Source organism: Bemisia tabaci, chromosome 1 (assembly GCF_918797505.1).
Source record: "Bemisia tabaci chromosome 1, PGI_BMITA_v3".
Taxonomy (NCBI): domain Eukaryota; kingdom Metazoa; phylum Arthropoda; class Insecta; order Hemiptera; family Aleyrodidae; genus Bemisia; species Bemisia tabaci.
Genome location: NC_092793.1, coordinates 63,214,377 through 63,236,813, shown reverse-complemented (window position 1 = coordinate 63,236,813; position 22,437 = coordinate 63,214,377). Strand labels below are relative to the sequence as shown.

At 38.1% G+C, this 22,437-nt stretch overlaps 1 protein-coding gene and 1 long non-coding RNA gene across 8 annotated transcripts in view; one reads left to right on the top strand and one right to left on the bottom strand.

The window, feature by feature from the left end:
- LOC109036019 (uncharacterized) overlaps positions 1–7,390 on the bottom strand; it is a 24,447-nt gene extending 17,057 nt beyond the window's left edge. For 5 of the 7 annotated variants that reach the window (XM_019049918.2, XM_019049921.2, XM_019049920.2 and 2 more), the window contains exons 1-3: positions 7,178–7,390; positions 4,548–4,760; positions 1,733–1,937 (exon numbers count right to left, since the gene is read on the bottom strand). In XM_019049918.2, coding sequence (XP_018905463.2) covers positions 1,733–1,937; positions 4,548–4,706 — 364 coding nt within the window. In that variant the 5' untranslated portion in view covers positions 4,707–4,760; positions 7,178–7,390. Of the gene's footprint in view, positions 1–1,732; positions 1,938–4,547; positions 4,761–5,396; positions 5,658–6,929; positions 7,141–7,177 lie in introns of those variants that run through there. The other 2 variants (XM_072305133.1, XM_072305135.1) reach the window with 2 other exon arrangements.
- Positions 7,274–22,437, top strand: part of LOC140225626 (uncharacterized) — a 27,726-nt gene continuing 12,562 nt past the window's right edge. Inside the window, exon 1 of the long non-coding RNA XR_011900641.1 lies at positions 7,274–7,412. This is a non-coding gene — a long non-coding RNA (uncharacterized lncRNA). The remainder of the gene's footprint in view (positions 7,413–22,437) is intronic.

Here is a 22,437-nt window from a genome sequence, read left to right as displayed (position 1 = left end):
CAAAAAATTTCAACCGGAAAGATCTAAAAATGCCATCATTTCCTTTCCATGTCTTTTTTGTTGGTGTTTGAAGATCTGTCGGTCTAGCAGGTCATATCTGTGACGTTCAATGGCCATATAACCTCAAATTTCAAAAAAATTTGCCGAAATTTAACTGGAGAGATCTATACATGAAATTTTACCATCATGTAGAATTTTATGCCCATAATGCAGATGAATCGGTCTGGCAGTCGAAATTGATGACTGAATGGTCGCCAGACCAATTTAAAAATTGAAAATTTTCCGAAATTTAAACCGGAATGATGTATGAATGGGACCAGTCTCATTTAATCGGAAAAATCATCACAAATCGAAATTCCTGGGCCTGGCTGTCAATTTCGATGACTAAACGGTTGCCATACCGTCTTAAAGTGCTTTCATTTTGCATTGTACCTAATTGATAATAATTGATGGCTTTGACGCATTCCAAGTCCCAAATTCATCACTCTCCCTTTGTCTGTCATCCTTAGGCTCAACAAACAATATCTTAACATTTATGATCGACGATTATGCCCCTGGTAATTTTGGAGTACAAGGAGTATGATTGCATCGCAACGTTGGAATGTTCCTCTTCAAAATAGCCAAAATTTAGAAGGAATGATGAATCAAGAAAAAATGATCGACTAAGACCGACTTAATATGGTGATGATTTTTCTGATAAAATGAGACTGGTCCCATTCAAAGATCATTTTGGTTAAAATTTCGGGAAATTTTCAAATTTTAAATTGGTTATTCGGTCATCGACTTGGACTGCTTGACCAAATCATTTTTACTTCAGGGATTAAATTCTGATAAATGGCGGAAACCATACTCATGCAGCCCTCATAAAACTCACACATCCATTAGTACCCCAATATCAATTGAAATGCAATTTTTCTACTTTAGGACGGTCTGGCAAGCCTTTGGTCACCGATATCGACTGCCAGACCACGCAATATCGATTCATGACAATGTTTCCAATAGAATGAGACTGGTTTCATCTGTAGATCTTCCCGGTTAAAATTTTGGAAATTTTGTCGAATTTTAAATTGGTCTGGCGACCATGCAGTCACCAATTCCGACTGCCAAACAGATTCATCTGCGTTATAGGCATAAAATTCTACATGATGATAAAATTTCATGTATAGATCTCTCAGTTTAAATTTTGGCAAATTTTTTTGAATTTTGAGGACACATGGCTGTTGAACGTCACAGATATGACCTACACCAACAGATCTTCAAACATCAACAAAAAAGACATCGAAAAAAAATGGTGGCATTTTTAGATCTTTCCAGTGGTAATTTTTTGGGCGAGCTTTCCGTCTATGTAGCTTTCATTGTTTCAGAATTGGTGCAGGGTAAGTCATTGAAGTTGTTGGTGCATAAGGAAAATAAGTAAAAGAAATTGTGCAATTTTCAAAAGAAATTTCTAAGTTGAAAAGTTGCGTGGGTCAATTGAGTCTTTCGACTTGTAAAACGCTCAAACTGATGTTGCTGTACTGAAAACAAACTTTTAGAGGCTAATTAATTTGCAACGTCTATTTCAAAACAAGTTTTTTTTTCGTTTGTTGAAATCACCAGTGACTCAACTTGTCGAAGAATCTTAGGTGCCTTCTTTAGACACAGGAGGCTTCAATTACTTTATTCTATTCCACACAATATGGAACCAAACGATACTAGAATTTGATATACTGTTGGAGGGAGAGACTTATACCTTTATTTTGCTGTCGAAGCAACTCAATTTCATCATGGAGACTTGTCAGCATAATTAAGTGTTGCGCCTGCAAGGACTTTATATTCAGCTCTAGTTGTTTGATTCGTTGGTAAGGATCTAAAACAGGCCAGTCTTCAGGAGTGAATTTTCCTTTTGAGTCTCCCTGGTTTGGAGATGTGGTTCCAGTTGATGTGTGTTTCACAGTCTGAAAAATGATTCAACCAAAAGCGTAAACAATAAGATGAATTATAATATCTTATTTTATCTTGTGTGGCTGCAGAGAAAAAATGAGTCAAAGTGTACCTAGATTAAATCAGCAAATACGAAAACTAATTTTTTTTTCTTTTTCTTTTCTTCAGGAGTAGTCGACGTCTCTTCATTTGATATTTGGTCTCATTACTTTCTCTCAATTAATCAGAAACTCAATGTTCTGGTTCTAATAATACTAGTAGGTTTCTTTTCATAACTTAACCACATGGTTCTCATCAATTTATTCTTAAAACCTCATTTCATTCATCACTTAATTGCAGAAAGAAATGTGTAATATGTACAGAGTATAATCAATAATCATGATAGATCACAATGCTCTATCCCAAAAATAGCTCATTTAGAATTTACTCCATGGCATCCCACTTGCATTTAACAGAGGAATCCAAATTTTATCAATTGCTCAGGATGGCGAGTCTACCAAAAAATTCAGAAGGAAAAACAGAGTTTAAAGTAGAAAGAGCGACCCTAAAAACGACCGTTTTTCGGCACACTTTGGGACTGCAGGGATCTTTCTGAAAGAGGGCTCAAACAATACCTCATGATACCCTAAAACTCTGGTAAAAATTTAGCTTCCGTATACGCACGGTTTATGAAAGGGGAGCGGGGGGGGGGGGGGGGGGGGGGGGGCAAAGTTGCCAAATCACCATCATTCTTGACAGCATCTTGATAACAAAATGACGGGAAAAATGGATAAAAAAGTTACACCTTTGATGCATTTTGGCAGTAAATGTTTTCATTGGGCCCCTGTGCATAAAACTGTGTTCATTTTCAAAAATTTCGGCCACACAGTGGTCCAAAATGGGAAGAAATTTTGAACAAATCGGGAATCTTTGTCAAACTCTTTAAAAATGGAAGTAAAATTGTGGGTCTCCTGCAGAATTCATGGCTAACAAGGTTCTTACCAGTCCTCAATGCTTTAAATTGTGTTCAGCAATACAAGTTTTTATAGCGCAAAGGTCCAAAATGGGGGAAATAGTGCCTAAATTAAGATTCTTTGTCAAACTATTTAAAAATGGTGTATAACTGTTGGTCCCCTGCAGAGTTCAGATCCTGGATAAATTCATGTATTTAATTATTAATAATTATTGTTGAATTTCAGACCATATTGTTCACAGAACTTTGATGTAGATTATATTTTGTAGCATTACTTATTTCAATCTAATATGCAGACTTTCAGAAATTGAAAAAAAAGGAAAAATGGAGGGAAAAAATTAAAAAAGATTTATACCTTAGGCCAAAGAAACCAGAAAACAAAAAAATAATTTAGAAAAAGAAAACAAAAGATATTGAAAAAACAAAAAACAATGAGAAAAATTAAAAAAAAAACAGAAAACAAAACAAAAAATTAGAACAAAATAAAAAAAAAAAACAGAAGAGAAAAGTAACAAAATAAATAATGAAAATAAAATAAAATGAACAAAAAACTTCTTCAAAGATTAGCACGTGGTGAAGAAGCTTACCCTAGAGTACCGGTATAGGGAGAGTACCTACCGACAGATCTGAAACTCCGAAAGTCCATCAGGCCTTCACCGATGCCTCCGCGAATAAAGTTAGAGCCCAAAAGGGCAGCCAACCTATGAATTTCAATTATCCAGAGCGATTTACTGATACTATTGTTACGAACCGACCTTTGTTAAGCACGTGTTTGACTCAGTTTTTGCATAAATTTACTCAATTTCGCAGAAGAACGCTCATTTCTGTACATTCTTGGCCATCTTGGTTAGAATTGGAATCTGCAGACTGGCAGTGAAATTTTGTGCGTTAGAAGTTGGTTAGAAAGGTGGCTGTACTTTTGGGCCCTAAGCCCTCCATGAACCGATCCGTCAGTACTCTCCCTATAAAGGTAGGTACTCTAGCTTATCCATTATTTTTAATGCAATGCAATAACAAATAATGCTACAAAATCTAATCTATAACAAAGTACTGTGAACAATATGGTCAGACATACTGACAACAATAATTTAAAAAAATTAAATACATGAATCCATCCAGGATCTGAACTTGCAGGGGTCCGATAGTTTTACTTCATTTATAAATAATTTGACACAAGATCTTAATTTATCCAATATTTCCCACATTTTGGACCACTGTGCTAAGAAAACTTGTAATGCTGAATACAATTTAATGCATTGAGGACCGGTAAGAACATTGTTAGCCATGAACTCTGCAGGAGACCAACAATTTTAATGTAGAATTTATTTATTTCTCCTGAAATCTTAGAGCAAGCAACGCTTGCCTTGCTTGTTTGGATTACGTGCCACTGGCGATGAATGCATCACCTGCACTTGGGTACTACCATAGTGATGAGAATCACAATTGATTTCTAAATTTTTGGTAAACTCACTGCTCTCAAATTATCTTGGAAGACGACAATTTAATAATTGAAAATGCTGACTCAAATTACTCATTTTGCTTCCTTGGAAAGTTTTCCAGGAAATCCTCTGATGCAGTGCGATACAAATCTTTCTGCTTTCAGTTTGGAGTTCCCTGGTCTTCAGGGTACTCCAATTCACTGATATTTATTTAAGTATCAATGCTTACGTACCATACCACATTCTGAGTTAGTGCTTTTGTTCGACAAAATTACACTCATAGATGCAACATGTGCGTTACGACTCCATCGTGGATAATGAGCAACCAATGGAGGCAACTGTTCATGATGAGGGGAAAGAGGTAGTGGTAAAGTAGGAATTTTTGTACTCATTGGTCGAACAAAATGTCCCTTTCTTGAATATCATTCGTTTTAGATTTCTGACACCTGTGGGATATGAAAACAGCAAAATTAAAAATAATTTCAGGTAATACCAAGATGTTAAAGTACAGCAAAATTCAGATCGGAAAAAAAGTACTGCTGCACAAGAAAACAGAATTTCGGTAGCATTGAAATTTACTGCTTTTAAGGCCTTGTCTCCACGGGCCTTTTCACGAGATTTGTCCCAGGGAAAAATCCCACTTACGAGGTTGGGCAAAATATTGAGTTAATCAATATTTTTCCCAGTACCAAGTACGGTCCTCTTACTCCTAGGACCCGCTGAGAGAGGAAGAAGAAGTGTAAACGAATTGTGCGATATTTTGTTGATTACTCCATTGTTCATGTTTGTTTAGTTATAATAATGTGTCTAATTGTCAATTGAGCGCAATTATTATTGTAATCCCGGTTAAATACTTGACTTTATCTAATTTATCTTCCCGCGCAAACTAATCGCAGGACCGTATGAGCCTCGTCCTGTGGAGACGGTAACTGGGAAAAGTCCTAGAAGTTTCATTCCTGCGATTCGAACTTGGGACAAATCCCATGAAAACGCCCCGTGGAGACAAGGCCTAAACCAAGATAAATGCATGAATAAATTGAGGTGAAAATCTTCCCACACTGAATGATCATTCTCATACATACCTTGTTCAAATGTTACGTAGCGTCTCCAGCTTCATGGGTTGCTGGGGAGGGCCAACCCTAATGTGATGACGAATTAATAAAGTTTCTTAAACCTTTAAATGATTTCACAATAACAGGGAATTTTGAAAAGCGCACACTTCACAAATGAAAGTGCACCAATTAGGTTTAAACTAATTTATTTCATCCTTAGGTATTAATTCATGACTGAATTTGGAAAGTTATAATCCATGGTATTCTATTTGAAATGTTGATTGGTAAACAAACTTTGCGATTCCTGATTTCAAACCCTGATTGGTAGTCCAGTCTGAGGTGATTAATAAGCATGTCCCCGGTTGTTGGAATGATTGAACTTCTGTGCGATATACAGGGTGTTCCAAAAGTCCCGCCAGCCCCCCTTCCCCCCACTTTTGAATCATCCGAAATAGAGAGACAAACCTTACCTTAGGGCATGCTTCTACCTCACAGGGGACCATCTTCAGGGGGAGGTGGTCAAAATTGTTGCTCCTCCCTCAGGGGAGAAGGGGTGGGGGCCTTTCAACTTTTTTTTCAAACGGCAACTCTTATCTTGTGATACCTCATTGGAAGGGGAAAGATAAACTAAGAAGTTTGACGCAGACTGTAGATCAACATCTTCATATTTGACCAGGTTATGATAGGTCAAAGGTCAAATTTGACCTATTTTCAAGAGATCATAACTCCGGTTCAAATTATGGTAGGAAAAAAAAATAAAATGTGAAAATTTACCAAATTGTAAGCACTTTATAGTAAAAATAACAGGAATCATTTAAAACTAATTTTAAGGGGGGTATCGGACCACAAATACGTCAGTTCAAAAAGTCATGATTTTCTCTCGAAATGAACTGCTTATCCCTAACTTCGCTCCAACACTATTTTGATAAGTTCGACATTACGTTCTCAAGTCCCTGAATTTCAGGCAAAGTTAAAAAAACGAAATTTAAACAGTCAAATTTAATCACTTCAAATTTCGTTTTACCTCTTATGAGGCAGTAGTAAAGGCCATCTAGGGATCGAAGAATGGGAAGGACAGGATCAGGAAGCGCCTGGACCAAGAGGAACATCAGCAGAGTAATTAAAGTGCGGAGCAAGCAGGTTGTTTTCGTATATTAGGGACCTGATGGAGAAGTGCATTAGGGGGTGAGGTTCCGAAGGAATGGAAAGAGTCATGGATTACAGCTAAGTACTCATATAAAGATCCGGAATGGAGTTTGCAAAAACTATAGAGGTTTATCGGTGACAGCAACATAGAATGAGATTTACAGGAAAATTGTGAAAGCAAAGATACGGGAAGGATGGAAGCCCGATGCTGAGGGGCAGAAAAGAAAAGATTTTGCAAACACTGTAACCTCACTGGTTCTTTACTCCGATCTAACTACAATCTCAATTCAAGAATTCATAACTCTTATATGGGAACGGTTTCTGAAAATAAGAAGAAAGCACAACAGATGAAAAAAAAGTTATTAGCTGGCCGCAGATGAAAATCTGGGCATGTTGATCATCCAAAAATAAACACACCTGTACATCATAGTAGCATATCGATTTTTCACATTCAGATTGGCAGTGTAACCACAAGGTACTGAGATATACTTATTACTCCTCTTCGATTTCTTATCATCTTATCAACACATGTTAGTCTGTTTGAATTCTTTTTATTTCTTCTTTTTCTGGATAACGGTGATGCTGGTACTCACTACCAGCAGGTACTCCTCAGGACCTTGACTTACTAGTCTTCAAAATGTACATTAAAAAATAGAAGGTTGTACCTGGGCTGAAGTTCATCTGATCCTCAATTGGGTGACAGGCTCATGAAGGTGAGTGGCACGTTTTGATGAGGAAAAAAAAATTCTCGCTATGTTTATGATGAGCAGTTGAGCACACATTAGGTATTCTTGGAATTCTCCCGGGTACCCTACGTCCTGACCTGACGAACGTAAATCATAAATAGGTTCCTGACATGCTAAGAATCAACACTTTCCCGTTGCTACACAGCATGATCAGGCATGATAATCGCATCAATTGTCATAATCCAAGGTAGATTTACACAGGTATGGACAGAACTAAACAACTGGCCTCTGATTGGCTCTCCAGCGGCCCCTTAACGTCAGCCATTTTGTATGTTTTGATTATTTTGATTTATTATGTTCGGTTTATCGTTTGTCAAAATTTTTTGGGATTTTTTGCACAATTTTGGTTATACGATATTAATTTTAGCGTTTAAACGCACAAACGTTTGAATGTTAATTTGATTGTAATTTAATTAAAAAACGGGCCCCTTAACCTACGTCACGAGGTCATGTGACACGTACTGAGGCTCATGGGAAATTTTCAACTTTTCCATACCTGTGTAAATCTACCTTGGTCATAATCAGTGTTCCCAGGTGCTCCTATCTTGAAAAGTCCGTACGCTCTCCGGATGGGCTCGTGTATGTCCGTGCCGCTCCGTGCTCCGTGAATCGCCTCCCGCGATTTTTAAATATTATGAACTATATAGTGGTGAATCTTGATAGGTAAATGAGAATTCTAGTTCAAAGTATTGTGAACTTTTAGCCATACCTGCTAAACATCAATTCCTTCCATGATTTTTCCTCTCTGCGGGCAAAGCAAATTCTGAGAAAATTTCAAGGAATGGTGTTGATTTGTTCTCTTTTAAAAAATACCTGGCAGTGAATTTTTGAATGCTGCGAACAAACTGTTGTAGCTACCTATGTCCAAATCATGCTTGAATAGCGACATTCAAGTACCTATGTCCTCTAGAGAGCACTGGCAGGAAAAAAATAATCAGAACAATTATAGGTACCTAAATCAAAAAGCAATAATTCAAAAGATGGGAGCTGACTTTTCATGAAATTCATAATTCCTAACCCATTGAACTGATTGAATATCACGTAAATTAATGCGAAAAGAACGAAATCAGGTCCTTTATGATACCTGGGTTTTATTCGTATAGCTTCTTTAAATCAATAACATTGGCGAAATTGAGAAATAAAAATAAGAAAAAATGTCAGAGTGATCAAACACGAAAGCACATCAATACAGAAAACAGGGACGCGGACCTTATAAATGAAATGACTGAATTTTGATAAGAATACAATATAATTAATGCAAAAAGTATCTAATTTGTTCCCGAACGATACCCAGCTTTCATACTAAACATAATTGTACTTATCAATAACTTACGCAAAAGTAATAAATATTGCAAAGGAAAGTGGATTAATAACAGACGCTCGGACTGGGCCGGGCGAGCGCGCGGACCTTAAATGGAATGACTGAATTTTGATAAGAATACAATATAATTAATGCAAAAAGTATCTAATTTGTTCCCGAACGATACCCGGCTTTCATACTAAACATAATTGTATCAATAACTTACGCAAAAGTAATAAATATTGCAAAGAAAAGCGGATTAACAGATGCACGGACTGGGCCGGGCGGGCGCACGGACATAAATGAAATGACTGAATTTTGATGAGAATACAATATAATTAATGCAAAAAGTATCTAATTTGTTCCCAAACGATACCCGGCTTTCATACTAAACATCATTGTATCAATAACTTGCGCAAAAGTAATAAATATTGCAAAGAAAAGCGGATAAACAGACGCACGGACAGGGCCGGGCGAGCGTACGGACAATATAAGATAGGGAAAAATTTTCCCATAAGGTTTTTGTCCGTACGCTGTCCAACAGTTGCACCTGATTCCCTCAACAGTTGCTATGGAACGCCGTTAGTGTCAAAACCCTTTTCTTGCGCGCGCGGAATTTTTTCTGGCGCGCGGAAAGAAAAAATCCGTTTTCGATGAAAATCTCTGAATTTCCGGATTCCGCGCCGGTTTTCGATATATTTGCGCCGTTTGTGTCAAAACTATTTTTTCCGGCGCGGCGCTCCAAATCTGTTCCGCGCGCAGAATTCTCGATATATAGATTCCTGCTCGCCGACTGTTTTTTCCGGCGCTGCACCAGTATGACGCGCCGTTTGGGCAGAACTCTGACTGCGGAGCATCAGAGTGCATCGTTCGCATCGGTTTCACCGGTGCAACACATCGGTGCCACCAGCCTTCCCCGGCTTTTGATTGGCTCGCAATTTTCCTCAATTTTCTTTAGTTTGAAAGAAAATTTCTCGTGGAAACCTCTCTGAAGTGCTTCTCAAAGCGACTACAAAGCTATTGATATATTACACCTACCATGTTTCTGTTTTTTTACTTTCAATTTGAATCAAGTCTCAAAAAAAAGCTGTACCTAACCTAACCTCAACCGTGGGTGTTCATTTTCATTGCAAAGAGAAAACATTGCAAATAGCCACCAGCAGTTCTCGATCTGAAATTTGACAAATTTTCAATTTTAAATCATCTTTTGTGACCTAAAATGGTTTTTTGTCGTTCAATCAGTGTCGTCTTAATACCTTTTCACTTCAGTTTCTAAAGTTTATGGCGTTTCTTCATTGTTCCTTTCGCTCCTAATGGTTGAAGCTGAAGCCAAGTAGCTCGTCGGTCTGATCTGCTTTTTTTCCTCGAAGAGGATTTAATTGTGCCTCTCCTTCAAGTCTCAGCTTTAGCAGTGTTACTTTTTCATCATAAACAATTACTTTGGTAATAATCAAAAGTTTACATTTCAGTTCTGTATCTACAAGTGTCTGCATCAGGAATCGTTCTCCGAGAGCAGCATCTCATGACTGCAGCATACAGATGGAAATTAAGCTTGTTTCCTGGTTTTACTTAAACAACTTGTGCTCTAAATTTATCGTTGAAGTGACAAATGGTGTGTATTACTGTACCTGAAAGCCTAGCGTAGAAACTTTGAGCACCTGTCTCAGTGTGAGCGGTCCTTTGTTGCGGTCAAAGCTGCTCATTGATGACAGTTTCTCAAAGGGAAAGTCTTCGATGGATCAAGAAAAATTATCTAATGACTTATACTGATGACGCATTCTATGTCATTCTCTAATAATTCTTCCATGGCTTATGTATGTAGGTATAAATTAAGATTTAATATGTATTTCCTTGACGTGAATAAATCTTTCCTAGTGAGTATTAATCGGACTCCGAATGATTTCCTTTACCATTCCTCTACGGATATTATAGGGAACAAAATGAATCATGTGATTTCAGCCTGATTGTTGAAATTTTTTGTTTGTCGGGACGACATAGATGACATCGGTTAAAAGGCGGAGCGTGATTGGTTGGCTATGTCTTATCGCTGCTTTGTCGTGCCTATGTCAAGTTGAACTTTTGACAAGCTAACGGCACCTCTTAAGTTTCCGACAGTATGTTGTCCATTCCACCTGACAAAGGCACGACAAAGCAGGGATAAGACATAGCCGACTAATCTCGCTCGGTTTTTTAACCTATGTCATCCATGCCGTCCCGACAAACAAAAAATTTCAACAATCAGGCTGCTCAGGTGTGTCTTGTGTTGTTCTTAGTCTAACTCAAAGCTCATAATCATTTAAAATCAATCATCATCACAGGTTTCCTAAATCTTTGAAATGTGCATTGAAATTTCATTGAAATTATTTCCAAGTCATGTCAAGAAGATTTTAATGGTCTTTCACGTTTGGATAAACCTTCAAAAATGTCATTATGAGCGCTTTTATGAATGCTGTGAGCACTAAATGTCACTCAAAATTTCCTCGAACGAAGCGCCGCCCATTATTGTCACTGTTTTTCTTTGATACCTGAATTTATATCTGTTCTTTTTCCCTGAGAGGGGTGAAAAACATCCAAAGCAAGTTTTTAAACTTTTTTTTTTCTAAACAGAGCAATAATCAATGCCATTTCTCCCTGTATCGGGTTGAACCTTTGACCTTGCTTGTTCCTTCTCTGCTGCCCTAGGTCAACATCTTTTGAAAATTTGAATGTTTCTATAACCATCTCTTTGGGCTGGAATAAAGGTGAAGCTTCAGACTCTTGAGGTACGGATCCACTTCTCAGACTTTCCAACTTAAATTTTCCTGTTTCAGCATTAACTCCGTCTTCTGTGAAAGTTAAGATCCAGTAGGCATCCTCAAATAATAATCCAGAAATAGGGGGAAAAATCCAGCAACTACACCGAGCCCAGGGGGTGGTTAGGCTTTCTTTACATTTTTTGGACTAGGACAGTACCTTCCATTTGCCAGATATTGCTAGAGTCCCTTTGGCAGTGAATTTGAAAGGCGCCTCCCCAGGCAAATGAAACCTCAAGTGCTCACCCCTTCCGAATGCATGGTATTCTATTCATAGGATGATTTGAATTCAAATTATCTTTGCAGAGCAGATGGTTGAAACTTCTTACAGTGTTTAAAAATCTCAGCTCCTATATTCTTTTAATAAAAGAGTACAAATCGACATCATTCCTTGAAGTTCCTGCAGGATTTTCTTCGTAAAGAGAAGAAAAATCACGGCAGTTTTTAAAACCTTCCGTCAAGTGGTTTCCCATTTAGAAAATAAAGTATGACAGGAAGTCTGTAGTGTCACATACCGAGATAAGTGGTAATTAAAATATTCCAAATCATACCATGAACTGATCCTACAGAAATTGTGCACTTCTGATGACACCGCAACACCAAGGATAAAACTGAGAAATGGTCCCAAACTTAGGGCGAGGACTAAATTTTGAGATTGTCATGAAGAAAGGGTGTTAACTACTATTTCAGGGAGACGATTTTTCTTGATCCATCGAAGACTTTCCCTTTGAGAAACTGTCATCAATGAGCAGCTTTGACCGCAACAAAGGACCGCTCACACTGAGACAGGTGCTCAAAGTTTCTACGCTAGGCTTTCAGGTACAGTAATACACACCATTTGTCACTTCAACGATAAATTTAGAGCACAAGTTGTTTAAGTAAAACCAGGAAACAAGCTTAATTTCCATCTGTATGCTGCAGTCATGAGATGCTGCTCTCGGAGAACGATTCCTGATGCAGACACTTGTAGATACAGAACTGAAATGTAAACTTTTGATTATTACCAAAGTAATTGTTTATGATGAAAAAGTAACACTGCTAAAGCTGAGACTTGAAGGAGAGGCACAATTAAATCCTCTTCGAGGAAAAAAAGCAGATCAGACCGACGAGCTACTTGGCTTCAGCTTCAACCATTAGGAGCGAAAGGAACAATGAAGAAACGCCATAAACTTTAGAAACTGAAGTGAAAAGGTATTAAGACGACACTGATTGAACGACAAAAAACCATTTTAGGTCACAAAAGATGATTTAAAATTGAAAATTTGTCAAATTTCAGATCGAGAACTGCTGGTGGCTATTTGCAATGTTTTCTCTTTGCAATGAAAATGAACACCCACGGTTGAGGTTAGGTTAGGTACAGCTTTTTTTTGAGACTTGATTCAAATTGAAAGTAAAAAAACAGAAACATGGTAGGTGTAATATATCAATAGCTTTGTAGTCGCTTTGAGAAGCACTTCAGAGAGGTTTCCACGAGAAATTTTCTTTCAAACTAAAGAAAATTGAGGAAAATTGCGAGCCAATCAAAAGCCGGGGAAGGCTGGTGGCACCGATGTGTTGCACCGGTGAAACCGATGCGAACGATGCACTCTGATGCTCCGCGGTCAGAGTTCTGCCCAAACGGCGCGTCATAACCAGAAAATAATTCCGCGCGCCACTTTTTCGATATATCGATTTTTCTGCGCGCGGAGAATATTATCTCTCTTTTGAACGATTTCCATTATCGATCCTCTGCGTGCCCCTGCCGTATGTGGGTCGCGGTCGTGTAAACAAACGCAGATTGATAACACAAATGATCCAAACAACTCGAAATCTCTTAATTTTAATTAATTTAAATCCATTTTCGACTTCAACCAAGCATTTGGCAATAATATTCATCGTATTTTACAACCTGGAGCCACGGCCTATCGGCTCATTTTAAGGTGCATTCTGAAAATCAGTTTTACAAGTCCAATGTCCAAACCCAGACTTTCTTCTTTTACTTTTTTTTAACCATTCTCTTTTCACTTTCGCCTCAAATCAAATGTTTTGCAGTTTTTTTATCTTAAGTAAGTGGTCCTGAATTCATTCAAGAGTTAGAAGTTCACGATTTATTTAGTATTATAGCCTTTTGACCTCTTAAGCTTTATCGATATGATCTCATGTAGTTCGAGGTTTCTTTGGCCCAAACCAAGTGATTACTTACACATCTGATGTGAGTCTTATGGCTCTTCAAATTCGCAGTGTAGAATTAAATCAGAGACTACAGTTACTTAATCCAGTTCTGCTCTCTTGTTCAATGTTTGTCATAAGTGTTTGTTCGTGTCTGTTCTTTATAAGTGACCACTGTAGTGCGTATACACAGTTATGCTATCGGTACAGGTATTATTTCTTGTTTTCTACAGTCAGGACTTTCTCTTAAGCGCAATAATTTACCAAAGAAATTCACCTAGTTGCGTAAATAATTTGGTGTATAGATATTCTGTTAATGTCTCCTTGCGGTGATGCAAAGTTTCTGAGATCTGTCATAAGTGGATTTTGCATTTAGACGGTCACTCTTGCCTGATAAAATTACTGCTCTAGCAGCTTCAAATTTATACTTTGATCTCTGATTCATCACTAAATGACACTCGTGCGGTGTCATTTATCTTTAATCAGTTCAAAGCTATTTCGACAATGAATCATCAAAGGTCCGATCGAAGAAGGAATTTTCTGGTGAGTGCTGCGGCTGAACCGACATCACAACTCTACTATCGAAAGCATCAACCAAGACATGATCATTCGTCTGGAAGTGGAAATATTTTGCAACTCATCAGCAGGCCGATTATTGAAGGCTTAGAGCAACCCGACAAGACAACAAATTCCGATATATTACATGGAGAAGATAGGGCTATGTCTTTTCATATCGGGCTGACATAGTTTCAATAATCAGGTAGCTGGTAGTTTAACAGGTAAGATTTGTAAAGTCACTTAGGTATCACAAGTTACATTCGTATCTCTTGTGGAACAGTGTTTGTAGGTATGCTTACCTTTGTGGAGATTAATTGATAACAAAACGAGCATATCGATGTCATAGCCTAACTAGAAAACCATGTACGTAGATTTACAAAGTTTCAGACTTTCTGTTTCTCTTCGATTATAAAATCATGCAACGAAATGTTACAAATGTCATCCCCAGATAACCTTAACCATGTTCCTGACTTATTCTTATGGGAGGATGTAATTCTATGTCTTTTCAAAATCCTTCCATCCGTCTGTACCTGAGAAATTCAGTAAATCAGCCGACTTTCGGACTTTTAACCAGAATCGTCGGCATCTTTACAATTGAAATGATTCTTAGGTGTTTTTGAACAAAGGCATTTTATTAAAATTTTTGTTGGACAGGTTTGATTCACCCTGAATTCTTAAATAGAGAGAAAAAAAATATTTTCTTCACTCTAGAAAGACATGAAACTGACCAAGCTGTAGGTAAGTAAGCAGTTTTTGATTACTTCATTCCATGAAATGTGATGAGCCTTGTTGCTGCAGGAAACACAACATACTAGCAGGAATCCTCAAATAAATTTTCTATCTTGTACAATATCTGTTGATACTTAAGTATTTGATGATACCTACGAAGTACAAAATTTCTGAAAAGACACTGGGAATACCAGCAGAGTTATCTCAAAATTTTCTCTCAGGAACAAAACTAAAAATTGTGGAAGTTTCCTAAGAATGCTCTGAAGACAAATTTACGTATTATTAATAGATGAAGTGTAGCCTGCTACATATCATGTCGTATTCCTCTTCAAATATACATGCAGGTGAGTAGATTTTGAAATTTTGAGCGCACAATTTGCTTAAGAAAGAAGCGAGCACTACCATGATTTCCACTTACCATTACCACTTCCTCATAAATTTTTATAAGTTGATGCTTTTGAAAGTTGAGTTGTGATGTCGGTTCAGCCGCAGCACTCACCAGAAAATTCCTTCTTCGATCGGACCTTTGATGATTCATTGTCGAAATAGCTTTGAACTGATTAAAGATAAATGACACCGCACGAGTGTCATTTAGTGATGAATCAGAGATCAAAGTATAAATTTGAAGCTGCTAGAGCAGTAATTTTATCAGGCAAGAGTGACCGTCTAAATGCAAAATCCACTTATGACAGATCTCAGAAACTTTGCATCACCGCAAGGAGACATTAACAGAATATCTATACACCAAATTATTTACGCAACTAGGTGAATTTCTTTGGTAAATTATTGCGCTTAAGAGAAAGTCCTGACTGTAGAAAACAAGAAATAATACCTGTACCGATAGCATAACTGTGTATACGCACTACAGTGGTCACTTATAAAGAACAGACACGAACAAACACTTATGACAAACATTGAACAAGAGAGCAGAACTGGATTAAGTAACTGTAGTCTCTGATTTAATTCTACACTGCGAATTTGAAGAGCCATAAGACTCACATCAGATGTGTAAGTAATCACTTGGTTTGGGCCAAAGAAACCTCGAACTACATGAGATCATATCGATAAAGCTTAAGAGGTCAAAAGGCTATAATACTAAATAAATCGTGAACTTCTAACTCTTGAATGAATTCAGGACCACTTACTTAAGATAAAAAAACTGCAAAACATTTGATTTGAGGCGAAAGTGAAAAGAGAATGGTTAAAAAAAAGTAAAAGAAGAAAGTCTGGGTTTGGACATTGGACTTGTAAAACTGATTTTCAGAATGCACCTTAAAATGAGCCGATAGGCCGTGGCTCCAGGTTGTAAAATACGATGAATATTATTGCCAAATGCTTGGTTGAAGTCGAAAATGGATTTAAATTAATTAAAATTAAGAGATTTCGAGTTGTTTGGATCATTTGTGTTATCAATCTGCGTTTGTTTACACGACCGCGACCCACATACGGCAGGGGCGATGTTTACTTTTTGCAGGCAAAGACCCCCTACGATGTGCAGGCAAGATGGCTGCGTCGCGCGACGGGAACTCAGGGCAGTTCGAGCTTCGAGCACTCTCTTCCCAATACCTACTCTAACCCATCCTATCGTCCGCCGCCTCCCTACTCTAAAAGTAACTTGTGTGTTTCTCCCACACGTAGATAGCCTCCTTTTATTTTTTAAATTTTTCCTGAGATCTACGCCTGATTCCAATAAGGAAGGAAGGATGCTGTCTTAGTTTTTAGCTGCCATAGCTTTATCCTGAAAACATTTATACCTTGTGCGCATACAATCCTCAAACTCATCCCTTATCATCTAGCATCCTCTGCCTATTTAGCAATAAGTAAATCCTCTAATCAAACATACATGGCTCAGATATAAATTAAAGCCCCCCTCCCCCCCGTATTTTCCACCAAAATTCAAAATGTAAATAGGTACGTTTAAGATTAATTTCAATGCCTCAGAACGCTGGGGCCCCCACACAAGCTTGTGATTTCTCCATAAATTCTAAAGATTCTCCATCCTCAATCCTTAAATAAATTATATCATAATAATTATGTCAATAATTATATTATATCCTTAAATTATATCAGAAAAATATCTTGCCAAAGTATTTTGAGAATTACCCTGGTTGACTTGGGTTGGACTCGTTTAGAAATTTAATCTCAATCAAAAATGCCAATTCCCTGAGCTGAGCAGTTTAATTTTTCTCCGCGAGTGAAATTTGATTTGTGCTTGGCGCCATTAGGAGCAAAGAGTAGGGGAGAGGAGAGAGCAACAGAGCAGAATCATGGAGTCCGAGCGAGCTGCACGCACGCTCCACCAGCTACTCCCGCTCTGTGATCGCCTGCACATCGTAGGGGGTCTTTGCCTGCAAAAACGCTCAATCCGGCAGGGGCACGCAGAGGATCGATAATGGAAATCGTTCAAAAGAGAGATAATATTCTCCGCGCGCAGAAAAATCGATATATCGAAAAAGTGGCGCGCGGAATTATTTTCTGGTGCAGCGCCGGAAAAAACAGTCGGCGAGCAGGAATCGATATATCGAGAATTCTGCGCGCGGAACAGATTTGGAGCGCCGCGCCGGAAAAAATAGTTTTGACACAAACGGCGAGCAGGAATCGATATATCGAAACTTCCGCGCGCGGAACAGATTTGGAGCGCCGCGCCGGAAAAAATAGTTTTGACACAAACGGCGCAAATATATCGAAAACCGGCGCGGAATCCGGAAATTCAGAGATTTTCATCGAAAACTGATTTTTTCTTTCCGCGCGCCGAAAAAAAATTCCGCGCGCCAGAAAAAATTCCGCGCGCGCAAGAAAAGGGTTTTGACACTAACGGCACACGCTGAATGTGGGAGCTGAATGTAGCGTCAACAAACTAGTAGAGTACCTATATTTGCAACTGAGAGAGTATGGCCACTGGGCACTGGAGCGATCAGCGAGGCAATAAGCACTAGAGCTCGAGGTTACCCTATGTATTTCTTATTATGGGAGTACCCATTGAGTGCAGCCGAGTTATGGCCGGGCGGGGAAGTGGGGAAGTGGCTTTCAAAAAGATGCGCAATGACTGACCTGTGTTGATTGGTCTTGATCCAGTGTTCCCAGGCGTACGGATATTTCCGTGCCGCGCGGACATTCCCTAAGTGAAACATTTTTGAGACACTTCCTTCCTTCAACAGTTGCGCCAATTTCCCTCAACAGTTGCGCCGTCGAGACAAGGCCATAGAAAAAAGGAGGTGTTTGCATTTCGGGTATCTTGGAATTTTTTTGATGACGTAAGTCGGTACAACGAGTTTTATCATCGATTTTCTTGGAAATGGTGTAATTTATGGAAAAAAGTCATACTACAGAAAGTGCTTGAAATTATACCAATAGTTGATTTCAGCACAAAAATCAGACATCATGCTCCGTTTTTCATGCTACTAATAATTCCGAATTTCGCTGGCTAGATTGTACCGACTTACGTCACAGGGTAAACAAACTTCAAGATGCAACAATATGCAAAATACACCTCCTTTTTTCTCTATTATGACAATTCCTACTTAGAATTCCTGGCCATTGGAGAATACGTGTGAGAGTGTGTGAGTAATATCTCCCAAGAACAAAGGGAAACCGCCGGGCTACGTTTGGCGGGTTGCATACGTTTCCCGGTTAACTGCCCTTATTCCGTATAGTGACATGCATTTAATACTTTTTTCCTTAATTTAAAATGTGATTCTGCCGAACAAATTTGTTTCTTTCGATAAAACTTGCCAAAATATTCAACTGTAAATTCCACGCCCAGAATAAATTCACTTTCTCATGTAAAAAAATCAACTTTTATAAGTCCTCCGCTATACGATCCCGTGTGTTTTCGGGAGTTACGAACATTTAACCTCAAACCCATGGCCAGGTATGGGTAGATGGTATTGATTATGACCAAGACCAATCCACACAGGTCAGTCATTCCCAAAGACATAAAGACGGAGCGCTCGTATCTAAAAGCACGGGGAAAAAGTGAAGCTAGGTTCGGCGCTGCGCGCTTGTGTGAGTGTGTAAATGAGCGCGGGAATCCATGGCGGCAAACGGAAATTTGATTTGAACTTGTCCTCTTGATTTTTGCACATTTCTTCTTTGAAACGTATTTTAAATTCCTAAAACGAATATACTAAGAAAGTTCGGTCTGCGTCCTAATATAATACACCTACTTTTGCTCGGTAACAGGCAGTAATCTCAGATAAAGTTAGTTTTTCTTCTGCTCATGGTGGTTCTGCAGGTTCAAACAGGCCGTTACAGTTCTAGATCAACGTTACTCCCAAATGAAATTAATCGGTCGACGACGGACTGAAACTAACCTAAAGTTAAAAAAATATGAGTGTGTACCTGAATTTGGGCAAAAATCAACCTAAAATACTTTGTTTCCGCAATTTTATTAAGTTCCCGCCCTACATTTGAATTTCAAACTTGTCCCGATTTCGCCGCCAATCCTCTAGCCAATAGTAGAGGTGATTGACAAGAAGCTCTAGAAGCTTCATTTTTTGCTTTTAGTGCTCCGTCTTTATGTCTTTGGTCATTCCCGTGGACGAGTTTTGGTACTCTACTGCGCAGTGACGTACTAATGAGTGCTTGCAATGTATTGCCGCAATCAGACGCTGAATTTAGCACCTGAATGTGGAAGTCAACAGTCATCGCCCAACGGGAGGCTGTAAACTGCCACCCATTTCCTGGAAACATGGACAACTGCCCCCCGTATAAATTTGAAAACTGCCACCCGACTTGACAACTGCCCCCCGTGCAGTATTCAGGATCAAACCCTTGAAACTTATGAATCTCCTTAAGTTCATTTATAGGCACGTGGAAAACTGTGAAAGGGAACTTTAGAAATGCCCAGAAAGTTGAGTAAAACAGCAAAAACATAATTTTGAATTTTTTATCTTAAATTTTGGTTGAACACACAGCCGTACCGGTTGAACACCAAAATAAATTTTACGGATAAAGTAAGACGTTAGCTTTCATATTTGGAGCAAAACAAATTTCTTGACTATAAAGAATCCTAGTACCCCCTAATAGTATATCGTTCTTTTTTGGTACAAAAGGGAGGGATCTTGAACTATCTTTGAAACAATTTAAATGATTTTTTCATTTGTCTCTGATTTTTTCAGAAAGTAACAGTTTGAAATTTGAGGTTAGGGTCCCCGGTCCCCCTCCCCATGATGAGCCAGAACTGCCAGAAGAGAAAGAGTAAGAGAAGACCAGAAGAGAAGAGCTGAGAGAAGACCGTGCTCCAACTGGTCTAATTGACGAATATTATTCTCTTTGAAAATAAAAACAAAATCTGTTGGAAAAAATTAGCATTTTTGACATTTTGTCGGTCGAAAGAAATTTCATTCGATGAAATTTCTTTTAGTAACTCTGATTCTTGACTATAAAGAATCCGAGTACTAAGTACCCCCTAATAGTATATCCTTCTTTTTTTGTACAAAACGGAGGGAGGGATCTTGAACTATCTTTGAAACAATTTAAATGATTTTTTCATTTGTCTCTGATTTTTTTCAGAAATTAACAGTTTGAAATTTGAAGTTAGGGTCCCCGGTCCCCCTCCCCTTGATGAGCCAGAACTGCCAGAAGAGAAAGAGTAAGAGAAGACCAGAAGAGAAAAGCTGAGAGAAGACCGCGCTCCAACTGGTCTAATTGACGAATATTATTCTCTTTGAAAATAAAAACAAATTCTGTTAGAAAAAATAAACATTTGTGACATTTTGTCGGTCGAAAGAAATTTCATTGGGAAAAAAGAAATTTCATGAAATTTCTTGTGAAATTTCATGAAATTTCATTCGATGAAATTTCTTTTAGCAACTCTGGTGTAAATTTGACAACTGCCACCGGTAGTGACAACTGCCACCCGTTGAAATTTGACCAAGGAGCGCGATTGAGCGGGGTCGCACAGTTTACCAAACTTTCCTTCACACTTGGACAGGCTGAGGACTGTCTACTGAAAATCAACACATGATAAGAAATTGAGCAGTGTCTGTGATGATTTTTTAAAGGCGTGTTTAAAAGTTATTTTTTAATACAATTTTTTTAAAATTTTTTATTATGGTGAAAAGAGGTCAATGGGCTCTTAGTTGAAAGTAGTGAAAAATTGTAAAAAGTATTTTTACAGTAATTTACAGTATTTTTATAGTAAAAAATAGTTAAAAGTAGTAAAATTTTAGTAAAATTACAGTCAAAGAGTACATCACTACTAGGAGCTTTTTTCATCATTTGGCATTACTCTTAGTTGAAAGTAGTGAAAAATTGTAAAAAGTATTTTTACAGTAATTTACAGTATGTTTATAGTAAAAAATAGTTAAAAGTAGTAACATTTTAGTAAAATTACAGTCAAAGAGTACATCACTACTAGGAGCTTTTTTCATCATTTGGCATTACTTTTGTTATTCTTTTTTTTCTTTTTTACCATTTGAACTTTCTTCTGACTTTTACCTTCTTTCTTTTTGGTGAGGTTGGTGGGATTTTTGGCGAATTTAGTGGAAATTCTTTTCATGAAGTCATAAAGGGACATCACTTCGCCTTCTTTGTTGGGGATTTTTTCATCAAATCGCTTGATGACAGCATCCACCCACTTACTTTTTTTCTTTACCTGGGATCTCCGAAAATCTCTAAATGTCCGCTTCGACCCTCTGTGCGCCGAAATTCATGTGGGTGGCAGTTGTAAAATTTACACGGGTGGCAGTTTTCACTACCGGTGGCAGTTTTCAAATTTATACGGGTGGCAGCTAGTTTTCATACAAATTTCTTGAAAACTGCCACCCGGGTGGCAGTTTGCCGTCGCCCCGCCCAACGGCTGAAATTTAGCAAATTCGAGTTATTTTCATCCAGATGTGTATCAAATCTACTCGAATAGTTCAGACAAATTCAAAATTAGTCCGATGGTTGCTGAGAATCGTCGCTGAATTTTGCGCGTGACGCGCAAAATTCAGGCATCGGCCCGATGACTTCCACATTCAAGCCACATTCAAGGCCTAGATACACACGACGATTAATCGCCGCGATTGGGTTGGTTCGGGTCGCATCGCTCAACGCAATACAATCAACAGAGACCATCAGTGCGATTACTTATACACCTAGCGATTAATCGCCGCGATCAGCGCTGATTCTTTATGTTATTACAACCTTTCCTGACTTCCCTTACTTTTGCAGCATATGGTATCTCTGATATTCTTAATTTTCCTCCTGAGAGCAATAGAAATTGCTACATCTTTACAAAAATGAAAAATTATAAAAAGAAATTTCATGAGGAAATTTCCAGAAATTTCATATAACACTCAGAATGCAGGATTAAACCCTAGAAACTTATGAATCTCCTTAATTCCCTTTATACACACGTGGTAAACTGTGAAAGGGAACTTTAGAAATGCCCAGAAAGTTGAGTAAAACAGCAAAAACATAATTTTGAATTTTTTTCTCAAATCTTGGTTAAACACACAGCCGTACCGGTTGAACACCAAAATAAATTTTACGGATAAAGTATAAGACGTTAGCTTTCATATTTGGAACATAACAAAGTTCTCAACTATAAAGAATCCTAGTTCCCCCTAATAGTCTATCCTTTTTTGGTACAAAAGCGAGGGAGGGATCTTAAACTATCCTTGAAACAATTTAAATGATTTTTCAGAAACTAACAGTTTCCTTCG